At 35.5% G+C, this 19,124-nt stretch overlaps 1 protein-coding gene across 1 annotated transcript; it reads right to left on the bottom strand.

The window, feature by feature from the left end:
• Nucleotides 1-17,811: 17,811 nt before the first annotated feature.
• Nucleotides 17,812-18,891, bottom strand: LOC115632882 (protein PIH1D3). The gene is made up of 3 exons (XM_030530159.1): nt 18,697-18,891; nt 18,404-18,633; nt 17,812-18,333 (listed from the first exon to the last, which is right to left on the bottom strand). Exons 1-3 carry the CDS (start codon nt 18,818-18,820, stop codon nt 18,070-18,072), a joined length of 618 nt encoding a protein of 205 aa, XP_030386019.1. The 5' UTR covers nt 18,821-18,891; the 3' UTR covers nt 17,812-18,069.
• Between the last annotated feature and the right edge of the window lie 233 nt (nt 18,892-19,124).

Genomic DNA, 19,124 nt, shown 5'->3' with positions numbered 1-19,124 from the left:
AATTATATTATTGTAGGTGAATTCAAATAGAACAATCTGCTGAGGACCTTGCTATCAAGAAATTTGTTCAAAATTGTTGTCACAAGAATCAAGTCACATTAGACAAAATCTGTAGAATATGCTGGGTGAGAGACTATTTGATATACATTTTATTTTTAAAGATAATTAATATGAAACTTCTCACATTTTGTAATAGTATACAGGTTTATATACATTTTATATTGTTGCTAATTCCTTATTGTGCATACCTTATTTTATTTTATAAAATCAACAAAACAACGTATTGAAATAGTTGAAAAATTATTTTTTTTTTAAATAAGTGACATTTTTAGCAAAATATTATAGGGAATTAAAATAAATGAACAATATTCTTCAAAACCTCCAGTGAAATTGGAAAATTTTAGATTCTTCTACAAGAAACTCAATAACTCAATTTATTGTTTGAAAACGAACTTCAATTATCAAACTAAATGTTTAAAATTATCGTTGATTCTTAAATACTAACAATTACGAAAATGACTTGGAATCATATTTTAAATCAAAATATTGAGCCGGCTTCAGTGAAATCTGAAACTATTAGATTCTTCTATAATTCAAAATTTATTGTTTGAAAACGAACTTCAATTACTTAACTAAATGATTCTTAAATACTAACAAATTCGAAAATGACTTGGAATCATATTTAAAAGCAGAAGTTGAGCTGGCTCCAGTGAAATCTGAAACTATTAGATTCTTCTATAATTCAAAATACTAACAATTACGAAAATGACTTTGAATCATATGTTAAAGCAAAATGTTGAGACGGCTAATTATGTTCTTATAAGTATGTTATGTTAGTTATGTTATGTTCTCTTGCTGAATGTAGATATATTTGAATAGTATAGTTGAAATAGCAATTAATACAAAACAACGAATTAATAGATTGGGACAGATTTTGCGGTACTAACTCAGCCCAAGAGTACTTCTCGAATCTTGAATTTATTTAATGCAGTCAATGATGCGAGCACTGGAACTCGACTCCGAATCGCACTTGCATTTGTGGCTCTTGTGCCTGATTTTATATTGCCAATGCACTTTTACTTTTATGCGAGTGTGTGGCATGACATGAGTATTGGTTTTTATCGTTAGCCGCAAAAGCTCATCAGTCTAACTCAACTCGTGGCAGCTGCACGTTGGTTGAGCATCTTATTTATACACTGAGCCAGTGGTGAACATTAATAGTCACTTTATGGCACATTTCGCTTTGCTAACTCATCGATTGATATGCACATGAAAATTTATTAACGCTTTAATGGCGAAATATCCGTACGAACAGGCCGAGGGCACAAGACAGACACACTTCACTGCAGCCAAAGGCACTTTAAGCGCCACTCTGGTAATTTGTTGAGAGCCAGGCCCAGGTCCAGGCACAGAGACACACACTTGACTATTTGGAGCCTCTTCGAGCAGTTTAACTGGGCAAACAACAACTACAACAACAGCAACAACCACAATGGCAATCGCAATAGTGAGGCCAACAGACGGAGCCGAACGACTAGTAAGTCGAAATCAAAGTCGAAAATGTGCAAAACCGCCAAATTGTTTGAACGGCTGCCTTAAATGGAGCGCGCTCACTTGTGTATACATGTGTGTGTGTGTCCATGTTTGTGTGTATGTGGGTGGTTCTGTGTGTATGTGTAAGTGTACTGAATGGATACAAAATGTTAGCTCACGCACACCGATGTGTTGGCATACATGGCGAGCGTTTTTGGTTACTTTTCTGTGTCCTGTGTGCTTCGCCTTGCCGTGTTTGCTCAACCAGCTGCTTTAGTTGGCCGCAGGCCATTTCCTGGAGTATCCTGGATAGCGAGTAAGAGGTAGTGCTCTTTTGTTTGCCATTTATAAAAGATTTGCTGTACAACTTGTTTAATTAAGTTCGCCATTGGGTTTGTCTGTCGTTTCCGGCTCTGTGGGCGCCTCTTAGTAGTTGTTTCTTAGCCTAAGTGGTTGGTTGGATGGGGCGTTTCGACATGTCCGATAAACATATATACATATACGTTCGAATGGAGAACACACACACGCTTATCAAGTAACTTAAAAGGGGAGTAGTTAAACGAATTAATGAACCGGCGGCTATCGAGGGCTATTACTGCATATTTAAACAGTAACAACAGCTTAAGGGAAACACTTTGTGTCGAATTTAACTTAATTGATTTGATATATAGCATACCATCTGGTCTTAGCAAAATTGTACTTGGACCTTAGCTGCAAATTTAGGCCACGGCTACAAGGACTATATACACGTTTATGATTAAACTTTGTTAGCTATTGTTATCGGATGTGGTTGTGCATTTAATTCCTTTCATTCCATTTATATCTCATTATCTAGTATACTTAGTAGCGACTGGCTTATTAAGTAACGAAGTTTGATGTTTGAAATATATATATATATATATATATATATATATATATATATATATATATATATATATATATATATATGTGTATATATGTATTTTTTAAATCTAAACAACATTTTTAAAATCGTATGAAATACTGAATGGATTTTTTGGAATTATTTTTGTCTGTTGTCTGTTTATCTTACCTTTGCTTAATAACCAATAATCATTGTTTTTGACAAAAAAAAAAAAAACTTATAAAATAATGATTATTCTTTGAGTTTTATTTTTCTGATCAAAAAGTCAAGATTAAGTTCTACAGTAAAACTCTAAATTAATCATTCAATTATGAAATAATGTATAAAAATTAAAAATTTTTAATTATGGTGAAAATGTTTAGATAATCCCAAAAAAGGATGCGTATATTCCTCGCTTTCTCAAATTCACTATAAGTAAATAATTTTTACCATAAAAATTTACAATACAATAATTGTTATTTGCGGTCATCTGAAACACTCAAATTGCATAATACAATTCTTGAAACTAAATTTCAAATGCTGCTCAAATGAAGCTCTTAAGTTATTCCAATCATAATTTAAATGACTATCAATATTATTTCAAAATATATACCTCATTTATTTATCCCTTATATAGGAAACAATGCATCTTTATGTCGGAATATTTTCGTTTCATTAATTAAGTTATTCCGATCGCAGTTTAAAACATTATCAGCATTATTTCAAAATGAGTTTCTAGTCTTATTTTAAAACATAATTTCGACAAATTTCACTGTACCTGCAAAGTAAAAGTCAAAATCTGCAGACCTAAGCATGAAGAGTGTACGTTTGAATAAGTATTCAATCAATCAATTTCAAGCGTTTAGCGGAAAAACAAATACTCATGAAAGCACATACTGATAGATACATTTACATGATTTCACGTTGATGATGAGGACGACGATGATGCGGCGGGATATAAAACAGCTCAGACACATAAAATGGATTTGATTGAAATGCTAATTCTGCTTAAGACCAACGAATAGGAAAAAATTTAACAAAAGGACTTACGCCTGATTAACATAAGCGGCAGGAACAGGCAGAGAAATGAAGCAGAGTAGCAAATTCGATGTCTGCACGACTTAGTCATCACTGAGATGGCGCAGGATTTTAATGACAACTAACCAATACACAACAGGAGCAGGACCAGGAGCCTAGGAGCATGCTGCTGTTACGGACTATTGCTGATTGCTTTGCAGGCTCATGGCTCAGGGTCGGGTCCTCGACTAATGTGCGCATCAGCTGGCCGAACTCATGCGTTTATCACTCGCGCACTTCTGCTTCTGTTTCTGTTCTTCGATTTCGATTTCGTTTTCATTCTCGTATTCATTTTCAATTCAATTGATTTTCCCATGAATGCGCATTTCTACGTTCTAGGGCAGTTGTTCCATGCTATTCGGCTCGATTCGATGCGATTCGTTTCGGTTATAGCATAGGGACATCAAAATGTTATTAGTCCTGTTGCCTGCTAGTGACAGTTACATTGATCCAAGTTGGTTGAACTTGACTTGTGTTTGATTTCGATTTCGCTCTGTCAGTCGTTATCATCAGATATTGAATATTGTATGCCCATAAACAGCAGGCATTCTCATTTATCAAAGGCTATAGGTACATACATATATTCCATCAATTTCCTGCATTTAAACCGAGATTGTGCATTTGGCATTTGGTAATTGAATTGAGGCTTGCCGAATAAATGGGAATTTTTAACTGCAAAATTCATTTATGGCCAGCCAAGTGAGCATCAATTTAATGCCTGGTAATGAATAGATTTGTTTAATTTTGCATGACAATGTCATTATGAATTGTATTGTATTTATTATATTGCCTTCAACTCGTCTCACAGCCATGTTTTAAGAATATAGTATGCTCATTTTCAATACAGATACGTATGTGTGTATTAAATACTTGTATATGTTATATTTAATAATCCACGAAGAGCGGAAATGCAAAAATAAAATATGTTTTATGTTAAGACAAGAATGTACTGGTTTTGTGGAATATTTCGTTGAATATCTAGTCGATTTTAAATATAGAAAACAATCTATTTGGAATAGACATATATGTATATTTCCAAATAGTTCCTTAGTCTTCAACTAATTTCTAATGTCTTTTGAAGGCAGATGCCCAATAATTATGTGTGTATGAACTACTTACAAGTATATTGGATGCTTCTGTTCTATGACTTCTATTAGAGATGCAATATTATTTAGAGAAGTCACCCTGGATGATATTGTAATTGAATGATATTGAATGGTATTGTAATTGAATGGTATTGCAATTGAATGATATTGCAATTTAATGATATTGTAATTGAATGAATGTTCAAGTGCGACCTTCTATTTATACCATTGCGATGAAACAAAAAACGAAAAAGTGGCTTTGGAAAATTACTTCCTTAAATGGGGGAAAATGTGCAGAAAATCGAATCAGCAATAATCTTTTAAGCACGCAACAGAGACATTGATTTGTGGATCACATATTAAGGCTAAGGTTGGAATATAGGAACTGCAATTATATCGATTATATTATTGTCATAAGAAACTGTTCACATTTTTTAAATTTTCTTGAATTTTATTTACAGCTTTCTGTATTCAAGTTTTCTGTTTGAACTGATGTTGTTTTACTTCTTAACAAAACGACTGCTTTACATAAACTAGCTTATGAAAAAGCATCAAAATGCTTAAGAAAAGTTTATTTTAGCAAAGAAAAACTCCGCGAATAGACGCGAATAAAAAACCAACCGACAAAATGCAGACTGCAACTCGACGACTGTCAAAACGCTGACAAGAAGGCTGGCAGACTGATGCCGGAAACTGTGGAAAGGGACGAGTAACAACAACATCAACAACTTGCAGCAAGTGATAAAGCGCGTTTTACACAATTGTTGCACTTGAGACTTGCCAGTGTGTCGGCGTCGACGTCGACTGTTTGGCTGTCAGCCTGTCGTCTGCTTGTCATGCCTTTTTGACATTTTTGCCATGCTGCGAGTTAACAATGAAAATGTTTTGTAATTTTGCATGCAGCAGCAGCTGACACAAAGTAATTTATGAAATTATGTGAAGCTCTTCAGGCTCTCAGCGCTCGATTCCCCGTTCTCTCTCTCGCACACACACTATCTCGTAGATACCATACATACAAGTATTTCAATAAAGTCAGAAAACAGCAAAATGTGAGAGTGCTTTTAACGTATTGGTTTGCCCCGCAGCCTTGCCACAAATGCAAATTTGGCAATTTTGCAATTTTGACTTATTTGTTGCGGCTGTGAAAGTTATAAAACAAAGGCAACTAACTTCAGCTGTTGGCATGCGATTGCCTTTGTCTAGTTGAACATAACTGCCGGCTATTTGTGCCCCAGCGCCATTGACAAGTTATTTGCAAAGCGACGGAATGAAATGTTCGTCTTCTGAACTTCAAGAATTGTGGAAATGTGAAAATGAAAGAACTTTTCCAGCAACAGGAAAATGGCATGCATCTATATACTTATAAGTCTAAAATATACCAACAAATCCAAATAAAATTGTAATTTAGTAGCCTTCATCTGTTCTTTTAATCGATTTTTGAGTTGGAACTGTAAAAACATAAAAACTTATTGCTTCACACATGCAAAAGCTTTGTAAAAAGGAGAGTATTGAAAAAATTTTAACGATAGATGCATACTGTAAAAATATAATTTTTTAATTTTTTTAAAATTTTTTTTATATTTTATTATACTTTTTTATTTGCTCTTAAGAACTTGTCTTATAATTGCCGCAAACGAACTTAAGTAACAATAGAAAAATAAAATTCAAAATATTTAACATGCTTGACTTCTTAGGCATGATCAATAGTTTGTGGTCTGCACAGCGTCATCCTGACGCTCCACCAGCACTTCAAGTCCCGGGACAGCAGTACGATCATCGCTCAAATCGGAAGATGGTGACAGATCCAAGCTGCTGCCACTAGTTTTAGACATCACCTCGAACCGCCCTGCTTGGATGGGTTCATTATCTATTGTGTTTAGGGCGAGCTCCCCCACTGGCTCGTCAACCAACTCTATATCAACAGTGCAGCTGCCTTCATCGTCAGCCATCACCTTTTCTTTGTTCACAGCTCCCGGAAACTGTGCCCTCAGTGTTTGCTGCACCTGTTGCATGCCTCTGCCCAAAATGGCAACACGCTTCACAATTCGTGAGAGGTGCTTCTGTATGGTTGACAACTTGGAGATGGTGTGGGCGTCCAGTTCCTCAGAGTTCGCCGACTTTTCAGCCACTCCTACATCTTGCTCAGAATCTGAACTTGCACCTCCATCTTCCAATTCATCATCAATGTTAGTGATTTGATCACGTTCTGTATCCAAAAGATCAATTGTTTCAAGCGCCAAGTCAGACATTTTGTTGTAGCTTAAAATTTGTTGAAAATACTTTTGAAACTGGAGCAGCTATATTTTTGTGTACGTGTAGACTATGTGAAATTCTAGTCGAGAATGATAAAATCTTATAAAACAAATTAAATTTTTGAAATTCTTTAAACAGCCTGCTCCTGTGACGGATTTTCCATAAAATAGTTAAAACGGAAATCAAACCATTAGATTGTAAGATACTGTTGAATTTTTACTGTAATTGAATGAGATTTTTTACAAATTAGTAATCATAAGAATTCTCCTGCCACTAGGGGGAAACACAGTAGGAGATAATGAACAGATGATCTTTATTTATACAGCGGCATCTACAGCGAATAGACACAATTTAAACTATAAAGTTAATATGATAGTGGGTAGATAACAACACTGTACATAGGAAAAATATATGTATTTAAATAGAATATAGAAAGAATATTCATTTTCTTTACTTTCTTGATTAAATGTTTGATTTATGAATAAAATAAGTAGACCCTCTGATGAAGACACTGCCGAAACGAGACGGAGAAAAATTATTAAGAAACATCACAAACATTCCTAAATTTTTAATAAATTTCAAGTATTTTGGTTTAATTTCTTTGTTATATTTAGGAGGCTGTTCAGTAATGTAAAGAACAGTTTTGTGGTTAATGCTCTCAAATTAAATATAAAATCCATCCAAGCATACACTTATTATATTAATATAATAAAACCCGAAAATAGATATTTGCATTTTTGGCCCTTCTGTACAGAAGTCGCAGCGTGAAATGTCTTAAGAGCTCCAGTTAAATATTTGCCTTAATATATATTTACAACATACTTATCAGAATGTTAAAATGCCAGTAATGCGACACTCAGAGCAATAAAATGTGAAATCAATTAAAGCCATTTAACACACCAACGAGTTCAAGGCGAAATGCAAAATGAATCTCCTGCGCACAACCAGAGCGAATAAATCTCCAAAAAGCGTTCGTTGGCCACTTTATGGCAAGCCCAGGGTCTGGTAAAGGCAAGCGCGACGACATCAGCATCGACATCGGCTGCCTTTGTATAACTTTTCTGCCATATGCGGGCGTTCAGTTGGGAAGAGGTTGGAGTTGGAGAGGAGCGGGGATGGGAGGGCAACAGAATGTAGCATGGTTTCATAGTCGAATAAAGCATAGTCGAGAAAACGAAATCAAAGTCTATAACTTAACGACGACAATGACGATGATGATGATGATGATGCCGAAACTATAAGGACTATGTAAGAGAGAGAAAGAGAGACCTACTAGGAGTATACTATATACCGTGACGCAGCAGCCATGGCAGTGATAGACGAGGGTGGGCAGACAGGAGGACAGGCTGGAGGCCGCAGAGGCAGAGTCAGAGTCAGCATCGGCAGTCGACAGTAGAGAGACGGCAGGACAAAAGCCAAAAGGCGGAAATGCAGCATTCGCTTTGTTATTGTAGCAACAGTCGGTGCCATTGCTGAAAAACAGTTTCAATGGCAGTTTGGTCGTTTGGCTGTTTGACTGTTTGACTGTTGGGTATGTGTTAAATGTGTGGCAGTATTTTGGCTTTTGTCACAGCTCTTCGCTCTTTCTTATAGCCATTGTCGTGCCTTTCAGCGTAATAAAGCAATAAATTTGTGCAAGTATCTTGGATTATAATAAATTCTTTTGCACGCATCGAGCAAACAAAAAAAACAAAAACTACAACTTACAAATGAGTTTTTGCGTAGTCAAATAAATTGCATTTTATGTGTTGCAGCTGCACAAATGCCATTCACACACACACACACACACACGCAAACATATATATTTTATGTACAAATACCTAGTGTCTGCAGACAGGATTGCAATTGTGCAGCTATCAATGTTCGTTGAATGGCATTTAGATTGTCATTGAAAACTCGTTGCCCCAGAAAGTATGCTGCGATTTATTTCCAATGAAAAATCCCCTAACAATGTTGCCAACGCCAACGAAGTGCTTCCAGAACTACATACAAGTGCTGTAAATTGTGTTTGTGCCGCTGTATTAGGCTTAACTTATGCGCCATTTACAATATATCGAGTGCGGCATAAGCTGCTATGGCCTGGGCAGGTACATATTTGCAGATTTATGTTCTGTGCTCCAATGCGAACGGATAAGTGAGAAAATTTGAATGAATTGTTTACTACTCGAACATTTTATTATTTTCCCTTATTGCTAATTTATAATGGGCAATTAAAAATGAAAATGATCAACTTTAATTGGCAATTAAACATCGAAGGTGCGTGAGCAATATAGAGGTATTATTATATTGGGAAATGAGGCAATTCAATTTTTTATAAACCTTACTATAATTGCCAATGAAACAAATTGAGCTGGTTGTAGGGAACTTTCATTTCTATGGTAGCTACATATATAAGGAAGTAGTTTAATTTTAAATTTCAATTTATTCACCTATCTTAAAAAATTATGAATTTACAAGTGAGGCAAAGATATCTTAATGCTAAGAGTGCAGGCAGCTAAGCCTTTTTACTTAATTGATCAAGATAGAGAACTATTAAAAGTCAAGCTAAAATTGTGACAGTGTAAAACGATAAAAATTATACAAAAGAAAAAACCATTAAGTTTAATGACTTAATGAACCCACTGTATACAAGTTTTTTTTATTATGTATTTATAAATTAGATATTATTTTTATGCAAGAATGCAGAGTAGAAACATCTATTATTAAATTTAATGTCTAATCTAATATCTAAATCAACTAATTTAACATTTGATATATTTGATGTAAATCTGTAGTGGAGAAGTGGTAGGGAAGGCTACAGATAATTTAAGGTATTTTATTTTGGATAACTTAAAAAAAAAAGAAGTAGTTAAGTCAAACAAAATCTATTAATAATTATGCCGATGATAATTCTCTAAAAAATTTATAAACTTTGTAAAGCAATGCACAAGTCAAGATACAAAAAAGAACTGATTACGAATATTAATCGTTCTTTCAAATATAGGAAAGGCACGGAAAAAATGTAGTTAACTTTAATTTGCCGACTGCATCTTAAAGCCAATCTGAAACATTATAAGTTCATCAATCCCAATAAATTTGCCGCAAATGCAACTTAATTGATTACGCATTTAACCAGTTCCATTAGCAATCGTTTCTCATGCGGCACAAATTGGCAGATAAATTAACGTTAGTCAACATGTGGCACAATAAATAAATATCTATCCATTATACGACCGTGTCTAGCGCATTAAAAGGAAATTTTCAAGAGATTAATGTGAAAAGGTCATGACAAGAAAGCATGCAGCCGAGCACTCGAAAAAGGCAAAACACATTACACACTAGAATTGACATTTGTTTTGTGGATGCTGTCTATATATTGTTGTACAAGTATGTGCGAGTGAAGGACACGTGCTAAGGCGAAATAAGCCCAAAATGCAGACAATGTCACGGCAAGCATAAGTGGAATACAAAGCAAACAAAAATCACTTGTGACGGCAGAGAGAAAAGTAGGTAAGTGAAAATAAAATAAAATAAATAAAAATATTCCTTATATCAACGCTTGAACTTGACTTGGCTGTGCAGCCGGCGGCTACCTGGCAAGCGGCAGCTGCCACCTACACCATTTCTGATGCTGTAAGTATGTTGTAACCAGAACAGATAAACACACGAGAGCTAAGGTCCGTCGCATGTTTATGAGAAAAGGCACATGTTGCTGAATAGCTTTTCAATAAATGTATTGTGCTACTACTTATAAGAAAGGAGGAATTGAGTTCATTGGAATTTGCCATTAGATGCAAATTATGACACTTTTGCAGATAAATTCACCGAATGGAAGGATTTTATTTATCTAAATTTCTGCTCATGTTATGCAAGTGTTTGTTTCTTGACACAACACAACTAATTAACTCTCTGAACCCTTCCTGAACCCTGTATGCGCGAAATTTTCGAAGGTTTTGTTTGATGTAGTTCCAGATTCGTGGGATGCAAGCAAATTAGGGGATTTCTGTATTAAATTTTTTTAAATATATAAAGTACAACTAAAAATGCGATAAGTGTGAGGTCGCATTAAGCTTTAATAAAATGAATAATTTGTTTTTAAAATGTTCATTTACAGACATTTTTTACCTTAGAAACAACTTTAATGTAAAATTAAAAGACTTCATTTTTTGTAAAAAAAAATATACAAATTAGAACACCAAAAAATACCTATATTTTTAACCGACTTCAAAAAAGGAGGAGGTTATCAATTCGTCTGTATTTTTTGTTTGTTTTTTTATGTTTGTTGGAACACTCGACTGGGTAAACCGTCTTGTACTCCAGAAGTAACAATAATTATACCTACATTATTTACTTTTTAGCGCATATTAACTTATGTTAGAATTGTTTGAAGTCGTTTTTTTTTCGTTAAAATTGTTTTTATTTGTTTTGTTATTATTTTTCCATTTCCTATCTAATGGAAACCGCATTGAAATCAGAAAAAAGTCATACGAAGGGTTAAATACTAAATAAATAAATTCACTTAAGAGAAAAACTCTTTGAAACTCTTGCCAACTCTGTAAGGAGTTGATTGAATTTGTTGATATTTATAGGGAAATCGTACAGCAACAACATGAAACACACCTTATATGTCTGAGACTTTTGGTGTATGATGTATGCGGTTGCTTGAGGAATGTGCACTTAGTGAGCCTAGTTTGCTGTAGTTTTTAGCATTTGTCTTAATTAGTGGCCAACACTCAGCGCGCGGTAAGCTGAGCTCCTTAAAGCTGGCCGAGGTAATGTGATGTGAGCGCTGAACAAACTGACAGACCTGCAGTGTGGCAGACTGACAGGCTGACAGAGTGATAAACTGACACACTGACAAACTGACAAAGTGACTTTGCGAAGTAAAACACGTGTGCGACTTAATGGCAACACTTTCCATTACATTCTGTGCGCCGGCTGTGACGTCTTCTCGTCTTACGCATGCTGCTCATGTCTACTTGTAATTTATACGGCTGCTTGAGTGCCCATGACACGCCCCCAGCCCCCCTTCGCCACCAGCAACGCCCCTTAATGCTTGTTTTTCTGCATATGTTCTTGTGTTGTATTCATGCAAAAATTTGTTCTTATGTTGAATTAAACTTGAAAAATGTGTTAATGACTCGTGCCACGTCTTCCCCTCGATTGTCTTTGTCTGCTGCTACCAGCCAACTTAATTAAATTCCACAATGATTTTCTACTACACAATGCACATATATATAACATGTGCTTATGGGGCGTATGTGTAATATTTTCAACTCTATGCTTCGTTTGCCTTTAAAATGTTTGCTATTTTTGGCCTGTTCTACTTAATTTGATGCAGCAGAGCAATTTTCTAAATACACTGTCTATTGTAGAATTTCTAATATAAGGCCTCAATTGTGTGTGCGTGCAAATTGGCAAATTGTGTGGTAATTGTCGAAACAAAATGTGTCGAAGTACACAGCTGCTTCAAAATTAAACAAAACATTTATAAATTTACTTGAAATTTCATTCAATTTAGACAAGAATTTAATTGTAATTTATAGTCGAATTTAACAACTAATCTACTTACTATATTAAGGGCAGGGAAAAGAGAATATTTTATGGTATACCTATATAATTGTTTTCGATTGAATTAATATAAGGATTACGACGCACAGTTTGTGTGCAATTGTAAGTGCAATGTAAGTGCTTTGGGAAACTTTATGGACATAGCCACAAACTGTAAAATGAAGATAGCCAAACTCAGTTGGCTGGAGCTACGATACCTGGATTTGGCGATTGGATAACAACAAACTTAGAGCGCACCGCAACAGACTGGCCAGGCCCCTACCCTTTCAATCATCCGTCTCATGAGAAGTCAATTGATGGGGAGGGTAATCGATGCGATGATCAAAAATAAGAAGAAACGAAGTGGAAAGAAATATTTAACAGTGCGAGTTGAAAAGTGAAGAAAGACTGAAGCAATGAATAATGTGGTTTAATTAACACATTGGTGCAGGCTGCCGGATAAATTGTATGTTATTACTAGGCTAGCATTATAAAGGGTATACAAGTAATCTGTCTAAGCAATGACAAATGTAATCCTTGAGCAGACTTAAATATTTGAAGCAGATTAGAACAAAATATGAGAAAAGTTTACTATTTTGAGGATGTTCTGTTCGAAAGAAGGAGAACCAAACGCAAACAAAACTAATCTTGTAGTATCTTCGGTGATCGGCATACTGAATTTTTGAAGAATATTAAAAGTAGTGTAATCATTTAATGCGCTCATAAGCAGAAAGTTAAATAAAGAAGAAATAAAAATACAAGTTTTGCTTGCATATTGCTTTTTAATTTTTATTTTGTTTATTTTGTCCAACTAACAAAGCTGTCACTGTAAAAAAAAACCAAATCAATAAAGAACTTGAACTAAATAAAACTAAATGATAAAAAGCCTGTAGAAAATACAAAAATATCTAATAACGAATCCGGCTCGGTGGGGGATTTTATTTGCCAAACGGCCAGCTACGCCCGGATTCATAGCAGAGTTAGAGACGTTATTGGACCAAACAAAAAAGAAATGGAGATGAAGGAACATGAAATTAAAATAAAGATGTGTAACTTAATTTAAACAATAATGAATTAAAATTGAAATACTTTAATAACAAAAGATTAAATATAGCTAAAAGCTAAAAGGTGATGAATCACTGACCCAGTGGGGAAGGTTTTGTAGCCAGTCCGGCAATTAAAAAATTTAAATCTTGATTGGCAAATTACTTTTTAAATTACAGGCGATAATAAGGAAGGGTAAATAATGAAATTTAATTTCTCGTGGACAATTTAATTTGTTCGTCTTGGCCACAAGCCTTGCGCTGGGCTAACTGGCCTTCAGCTACCTTAAATTTAAGCAATATATATAGATATATGCACACACATACATATGTACTACTATACATACGTATGTACATATATGATGTAATAAAAAGCCAAGCATCTACCACAGCGTAGTGGGCAACTCGACTGGACCCGGTTGATTGGCAGGCTTGGTTTTTGTGGCAGAGCCTTACAAATTGTTTTTGTTGTTATTGTTATTGTTGTTGGTGTTGCTGTTCTTGTTACTACTATTCGCATACGGCTTATTACATTTTTCAAGTGCGACTGCACGTTATTTATTAAAACGAAATGCAACACGAGAATTCATGTGCGAGGCCGCAGGCCTCTGGCCACCGTAGCCGTAATCAATGATAAATACGTATATTTCTGCATTTAAAATCCTGAAAAGCCTCGGCACAACAAACAATTTCCACACATTATCCTTCGAGGCTGAAATGCGCATATTAAAAGTTTCTCATGGTGGCACAAAAAACTTTTTACGGTAAAAAACTTTCTGTATTTTTTTTTCCGTTCTCTCTTATTGTTGCTCCCACTTTTCGGAGTAAATTTGCACACAAGCACACACACACACATATACATACATACATACATATGTACCTAGTATGTATGTACATAAGCTGGAAAAGTTGGCACTGCATATGAAAGCGTGTGAGGGAACGCATTTGCATGCGAATTTCTATTTGTGTTGATGATGGAAGTTGCTGTAAGAGATAAAAAAGGATGCGGCTCAACAAATACTCTTACCCCGCAATGCCTGCAATTCCAGTGTTTAGTTTCGCTTTGCGTCCTATTGTTGGGGCGTGCGTTTGTGTAAATGAGCCAAAAAACCGAAATAAAGAACAAGAAATACATATAGTATGTAGGATTATACATACTCGTATATATATTTTGTCGGCTTTACCTTTTTTATACTTGTTAGTTTTTAACAATTTTTGTTTGTTTTGTTTTGCGTTCATGCACAGACTTTGGGAATTTGTCTGTAACCGCCTTTCTGTAGCTGAAGTTTTGTCAAACGTCATTGAACGTGTGTTCTCTGACAGAACATGACGTTGCCTATACATATACGAGCTTATATATGTAGGATATACATATTTCTCGTTCATACATATGCACACACTCAGAGAATAAATAATAAATTCTATAAAATATAAACGAAATTATAACACAAGTGGTATGAGTGCTAAAAACCATGACTCCACACAGCTTTGATGCAATGATGCCACAGATTTCAGGCCAAATTTAATTTGAAGCAATTAATTGCGATCTAAACTTAGCAGCACTATTCGCAATATTTAACAAGTTTTATTGAGATTAAGATTATTGAGAGGCTTATCTTCATTTTAAATGTTATCTGCAAAATTGAAAAATTATAATTAAAAATTACTTCATTTATTCCTAATCTTAGAAGTGATCTTTTAACATAAGATTATACATTTGTTGTCATTGGGAATCTCAATGAGCGAACAGTGAACTAGATTTGTTTTCAATTATATAGATATCCAAAAGCAGCACGGCATAGTTCTTATAATTTTTAGTTAGACACTTCAATAGTTAAACTTAGGAGACAGGACAAGCTTTTGCTAATATTGATATAGACAACATCGAAATATTTATAGTATACCTGTAATTAATTGGACGCTTAAAACCATGCAAGGATTTGCTTAAATAAATTTTCAGCTGATTGTATTTCGTAAATTTTGTAACAGATAGGTTATATTTGCAATCTGTCCGATTGGACAATCCTCAAATTATAATGGGAGAACATTGGCATTGGGATTTTGTATTATGTGTGACTTAGGGGTGCGGAAGTTTAGTTTGTGCGATGAGGAAGATCAAGCGGGTGCTTTTGGTTTCTTTACTTACAGCGAGGTTGGGTAAACAACACCATAAAGGTTTTTATACTTATATATCGTAGTGTAAGGATTTCATTGTAAACTGCTTTGAATTAACTTGTGAAATCTAATTTTTAACATGTGTTGCACTTTTGCGTTAAATGTGTTAAGGCCTATCACTTTTTACGCTAAGTGTGAAAAAGTAAAGAACTAAAAGTGTTCCTTTTTTGATTGTTATCTCTTGATTTGTGCCTTTGTTGGGCATAGGGCACTAGTTACCTCAAGGCTTTGTTCGAAAACTTTTATATTCTAATTTTGACTCAGACACCTCATTTAAATAAATGACAGCTTATTGCAAATATATTCATAAGTAGATACATAATTCATTTCATTTGTGAAGCTTCTGCTCGAACCCCATAAACCTGCCTGAGATTTTAACAAATCAAATAGAAAATTACGATTCCTTAGCATTTTATTATTGGCATCTAAATACGAAATTTCCGTCCGCAAATTGTCCAACTTGGCAACATAAACAACAATTTAGCTAAGATAACAAACGGCTCTTGAAATTTTGCACAGCTCATTTTGAGGCTATTAAATTGAATTTAAAGTTTGTGAAAAGTTTTCCTCTTCTGTCCCGTTGTCGTAGTCGTTGATTTATTATCAGGGCCAAAAGTTTTCGTCGAACAAATGATTAAAAGATGCCCGGGGCTGGCGAGCAGGCCAGCAAACTACTTGCCACTCAATGCACGCAGACCGAGTGCCCCAAAACTTATGCCTTTTAATTTTTTCGCAAAGATGTCAAAGCAGCCGTCGACACTGCCGAATGGACGGCTAGGACGAAAAAGTCGCGTGCAGGTCGCCTCGCGTGATCCTCCACAACGACAACTCTGACGACACTTTATCAAATCTGTCGCCGGCCGCCCGGAGCTCGCACAAAAATTGAAATGTGCCAACGCCAGTTGGCGAGTAAATGAGCCAAAACTCAGCCGCAAATGCAGCGGGCGATGGGGAAAGGAAAAAAATGTCCTGAAAGGCAACTTTTGTATGTGTGTAGGTGTGTGTGTGTGTGTGACTTTTGTGTACTTTGCGGCGTGCTCGAGCTGGCCTGCATTTGACAAATATTTAGCTAAAGTGTTTTCTGACAGGATAATGCGCGAGCAAATAAGGCAGTTCGGAGGCTTGTATATACAACAAATATTTTATGGCTTATTTGAGCCCCATTTGTGATTCGACGGACTAATGCGGCGTATACGCAATTTTACTCAAAAATTGAACAATGAAACCAAATGTGTATGTAAGTGTGTGTGTGTGTGTGGGTACGAATTGTTTGAAAGGCGAGCAGAACCGTTGGTCACAGCAGCGGAAGTCAGCAAATTTATACAATTGGCCAACTTCTTACAATTGTGAAGAGCATCGCATGCAATATTTATGAGTATTGCCAAATACTTTAGAGAATTACAACTTCCGGTTCAGCGGTTCCGGATGCGTAATTATTCTTTGCTACTTTTTCCAATCACTGTAGCAATTTTCGCAAGTCGTACAATTTTCACGAATTCCTTTGGTGTCGGCCTCATTGAACAAGTTTGCAGTAATTTGACATTTTTAAATACTTTTTTTTTAAATTAAAACACATATTGTTAAAAAATCATTCTATAAAGCTCAACACATAGAGGGCTTCTTACGTGTAAAGGAATGAGTATTTAGTCCGCAGAGACATTTCTGAGTTACGAGACGTTTTTTTTTTAAGCTTATAGGCTGATAGAAACACATTACATTACTTGGATAATAAGGGACTTGGCAGACAAAAATTTCAAGTACTTAAAAAAAGTTAAGAGTAAATTTTTCTATTTTATTTTCATATTACACAATCATATATAGTCATTAAAAATAAATAAGGATATCATTTTACAACTAATCTTGATGGCACCAACTTAAAGGTACTTCATTTTTCCTTTGAATTCTACAAAATGTTAAATGATAAGACAGAAACTCCCTAAATTCAAGCTATTTAAAATGATGGGTAGTTTTTTATTTTCCAGACAGTAACCATCAAATGAATATCAATTTCAAGCTTTTATTTACTTGACAGCAAGATATTTGTTTTTATACGCGTTTACCCACTTCTTGGAAATATTTCTTATTATGCGTGCATTTTTTATTTATTTTCATGTTGCGATGGAAATAAGATAATGAATGTAAATATTTTCTGAACAAAATTACTTCAATATTTCATTTTCTAGGTTTACTTCGAAATAATAAACAGAAATTGTTTATGAGTATAAACTGTTCTTTCTATTAAAAGCCAATGGCATTTGAATTCAGTCACAAGATTTATTTAGTTTATTGCCAAATTTCATATCCACTTTAGCTACAATTTAAGCCACGTAGATCTAAGTGGCAAGATGTCCAAAAGTAAGTCACATAAAGATTTGGAGGCTAACAACACACAACATTTCAGGTAATTAAATAGTCTAGATGTAACACAAATACACAAATGTAACAAAAAAGGAGTTACCGAGGGAAGAAAAGAAAAAGAGTGGGTGTTTGTGTTTGAAAATTAGAGGGGGTCTTAGAAATTGACAAAGTCCAGCTCTCTTCGAAGTCGCAACGTCACTTGCAGCTTCTTTAGCTCGCTATCGTACTTAGCTTTACTTCTATCGGTGTCGACTGGGTGTGGCAGGGGCAACCTCAGTCGGTACTTGGATGTTGCCAAATCGAGCTCAGACTCCTTCATCTTCAGCTCCATTTGGTCCACTCGCATTGGCTCGTCGGGCAACGTTATCTCTACAACCAGATCTTCGCAGCTTGCTGAGGCGCCCGTGCGATTGCCCATCTAAATGGAAATGGAAAAGTTGTCTGTGTAGTTGCTGGCTCTTCATTTGCATAGGTTAATGGGTAGCTACCTGGAGATATACATCCTCCGTCCCCACTGCCTGGCGGTAGGTCATGGTGTATTCAGGACATAGGCGCTCCTCCAGCACATCAGCATCTTCCCGTTCTTGCTGCTCCTGCCACTCCTCCAATGTTTTGGGCTGCTCTTTCGGGGTCTCAACTAGCGGTGTGGCTACCGGATTCACTTTTTTCTTTTTCCCCGCGCCTGCAGCCGATCCACCCGGTCCGATGCCACCGGGTGCTAGGTAGGCATAGAAATAGCTCGTCAGCTACAAGGAATTGTTATCTAAGAATTATTACTCACTTAGTCGCGGCACCACAGAGTCTTCATCGTCGCTGCTGCTGTAGTCTATCCCACCACGCCTTGGGTTGGGGCTCAGGAGATTTGCCAGCTCCCGGATCTGGTCAGGATTGTCAAACATCGACATTTCCAAATTATAGTTGTTTTTGTTTCAATAAAAACTGTTTACTATATTTGCTCGATGTTGTCTAGACAGCGTTCAGAATCATACTGAATATTATTGAATTTTATTTTACCCTCGTTTGGTTGATTGTTATTTTCAGGCCTGCTATAATGTGTTCTTTGGACTGCTTCGATTGCTTGAAAAAAATTAACGTTGTTTATTTGAATTGCTAGGCAACGCGTTTATGCATTCAGGAGGGAAAGCCAATTGAAAAGTGAGCTGCAGGGGTAAGTTCAATGGTTATGTTTTATTGAGCTTTACTGTAAGG

This window comes from Scaptodrosophila lebanonensis, unplaced genomic scaffold (assembly GCF_003285725.1).
Source record: "Scaptodrosophila lebanonensis strain 11010-0011.00,11010-0021.00 unplaced genomic scaffold, SlebRS2 tig00001415-arrow-pilon, whole genome shotgun sequence".
Classification (NCBI taxonomy): Eukaryota; Metazoa; Arthropoda; class Insecta; order Diptera; family Drosophilidae; genus Scaptodrosophila; species Scaptodrosophila lebanonensis.
Note: the sequence above shows the minus strand (reverse complement) of the source record. Positions and strands in the feature narration are given on the sequence as shown.

What these genes read in the sequence shown, in the direction of transcription:
- LOC115632882 (XM_030530159.1), bottom strand. Translation starts at nt 18,820, where the DNA reads ATGTCGATGTTTGACAATCCTGACCAGATCCGGGAGCTGGCAAATCTC. An exon ending in CTCTGTGGTGCCGCGACTAA is followed by an intron (nt 18,634 to 18,696) that starts GTGAGTAATAAT and finishes ATGCCTACCTAG; the next exon opens with CACCCGGTGGCATCGGACCG. An exon ending in CGGAGGATGTATATCTCCAG is followed by an intron (nt 18,334 to 18,403) that starts GTAGCTACCCAT and finishes ATTTCCATTTAG; the next exon opens with ATGGGCAATCGCACGGGCGC.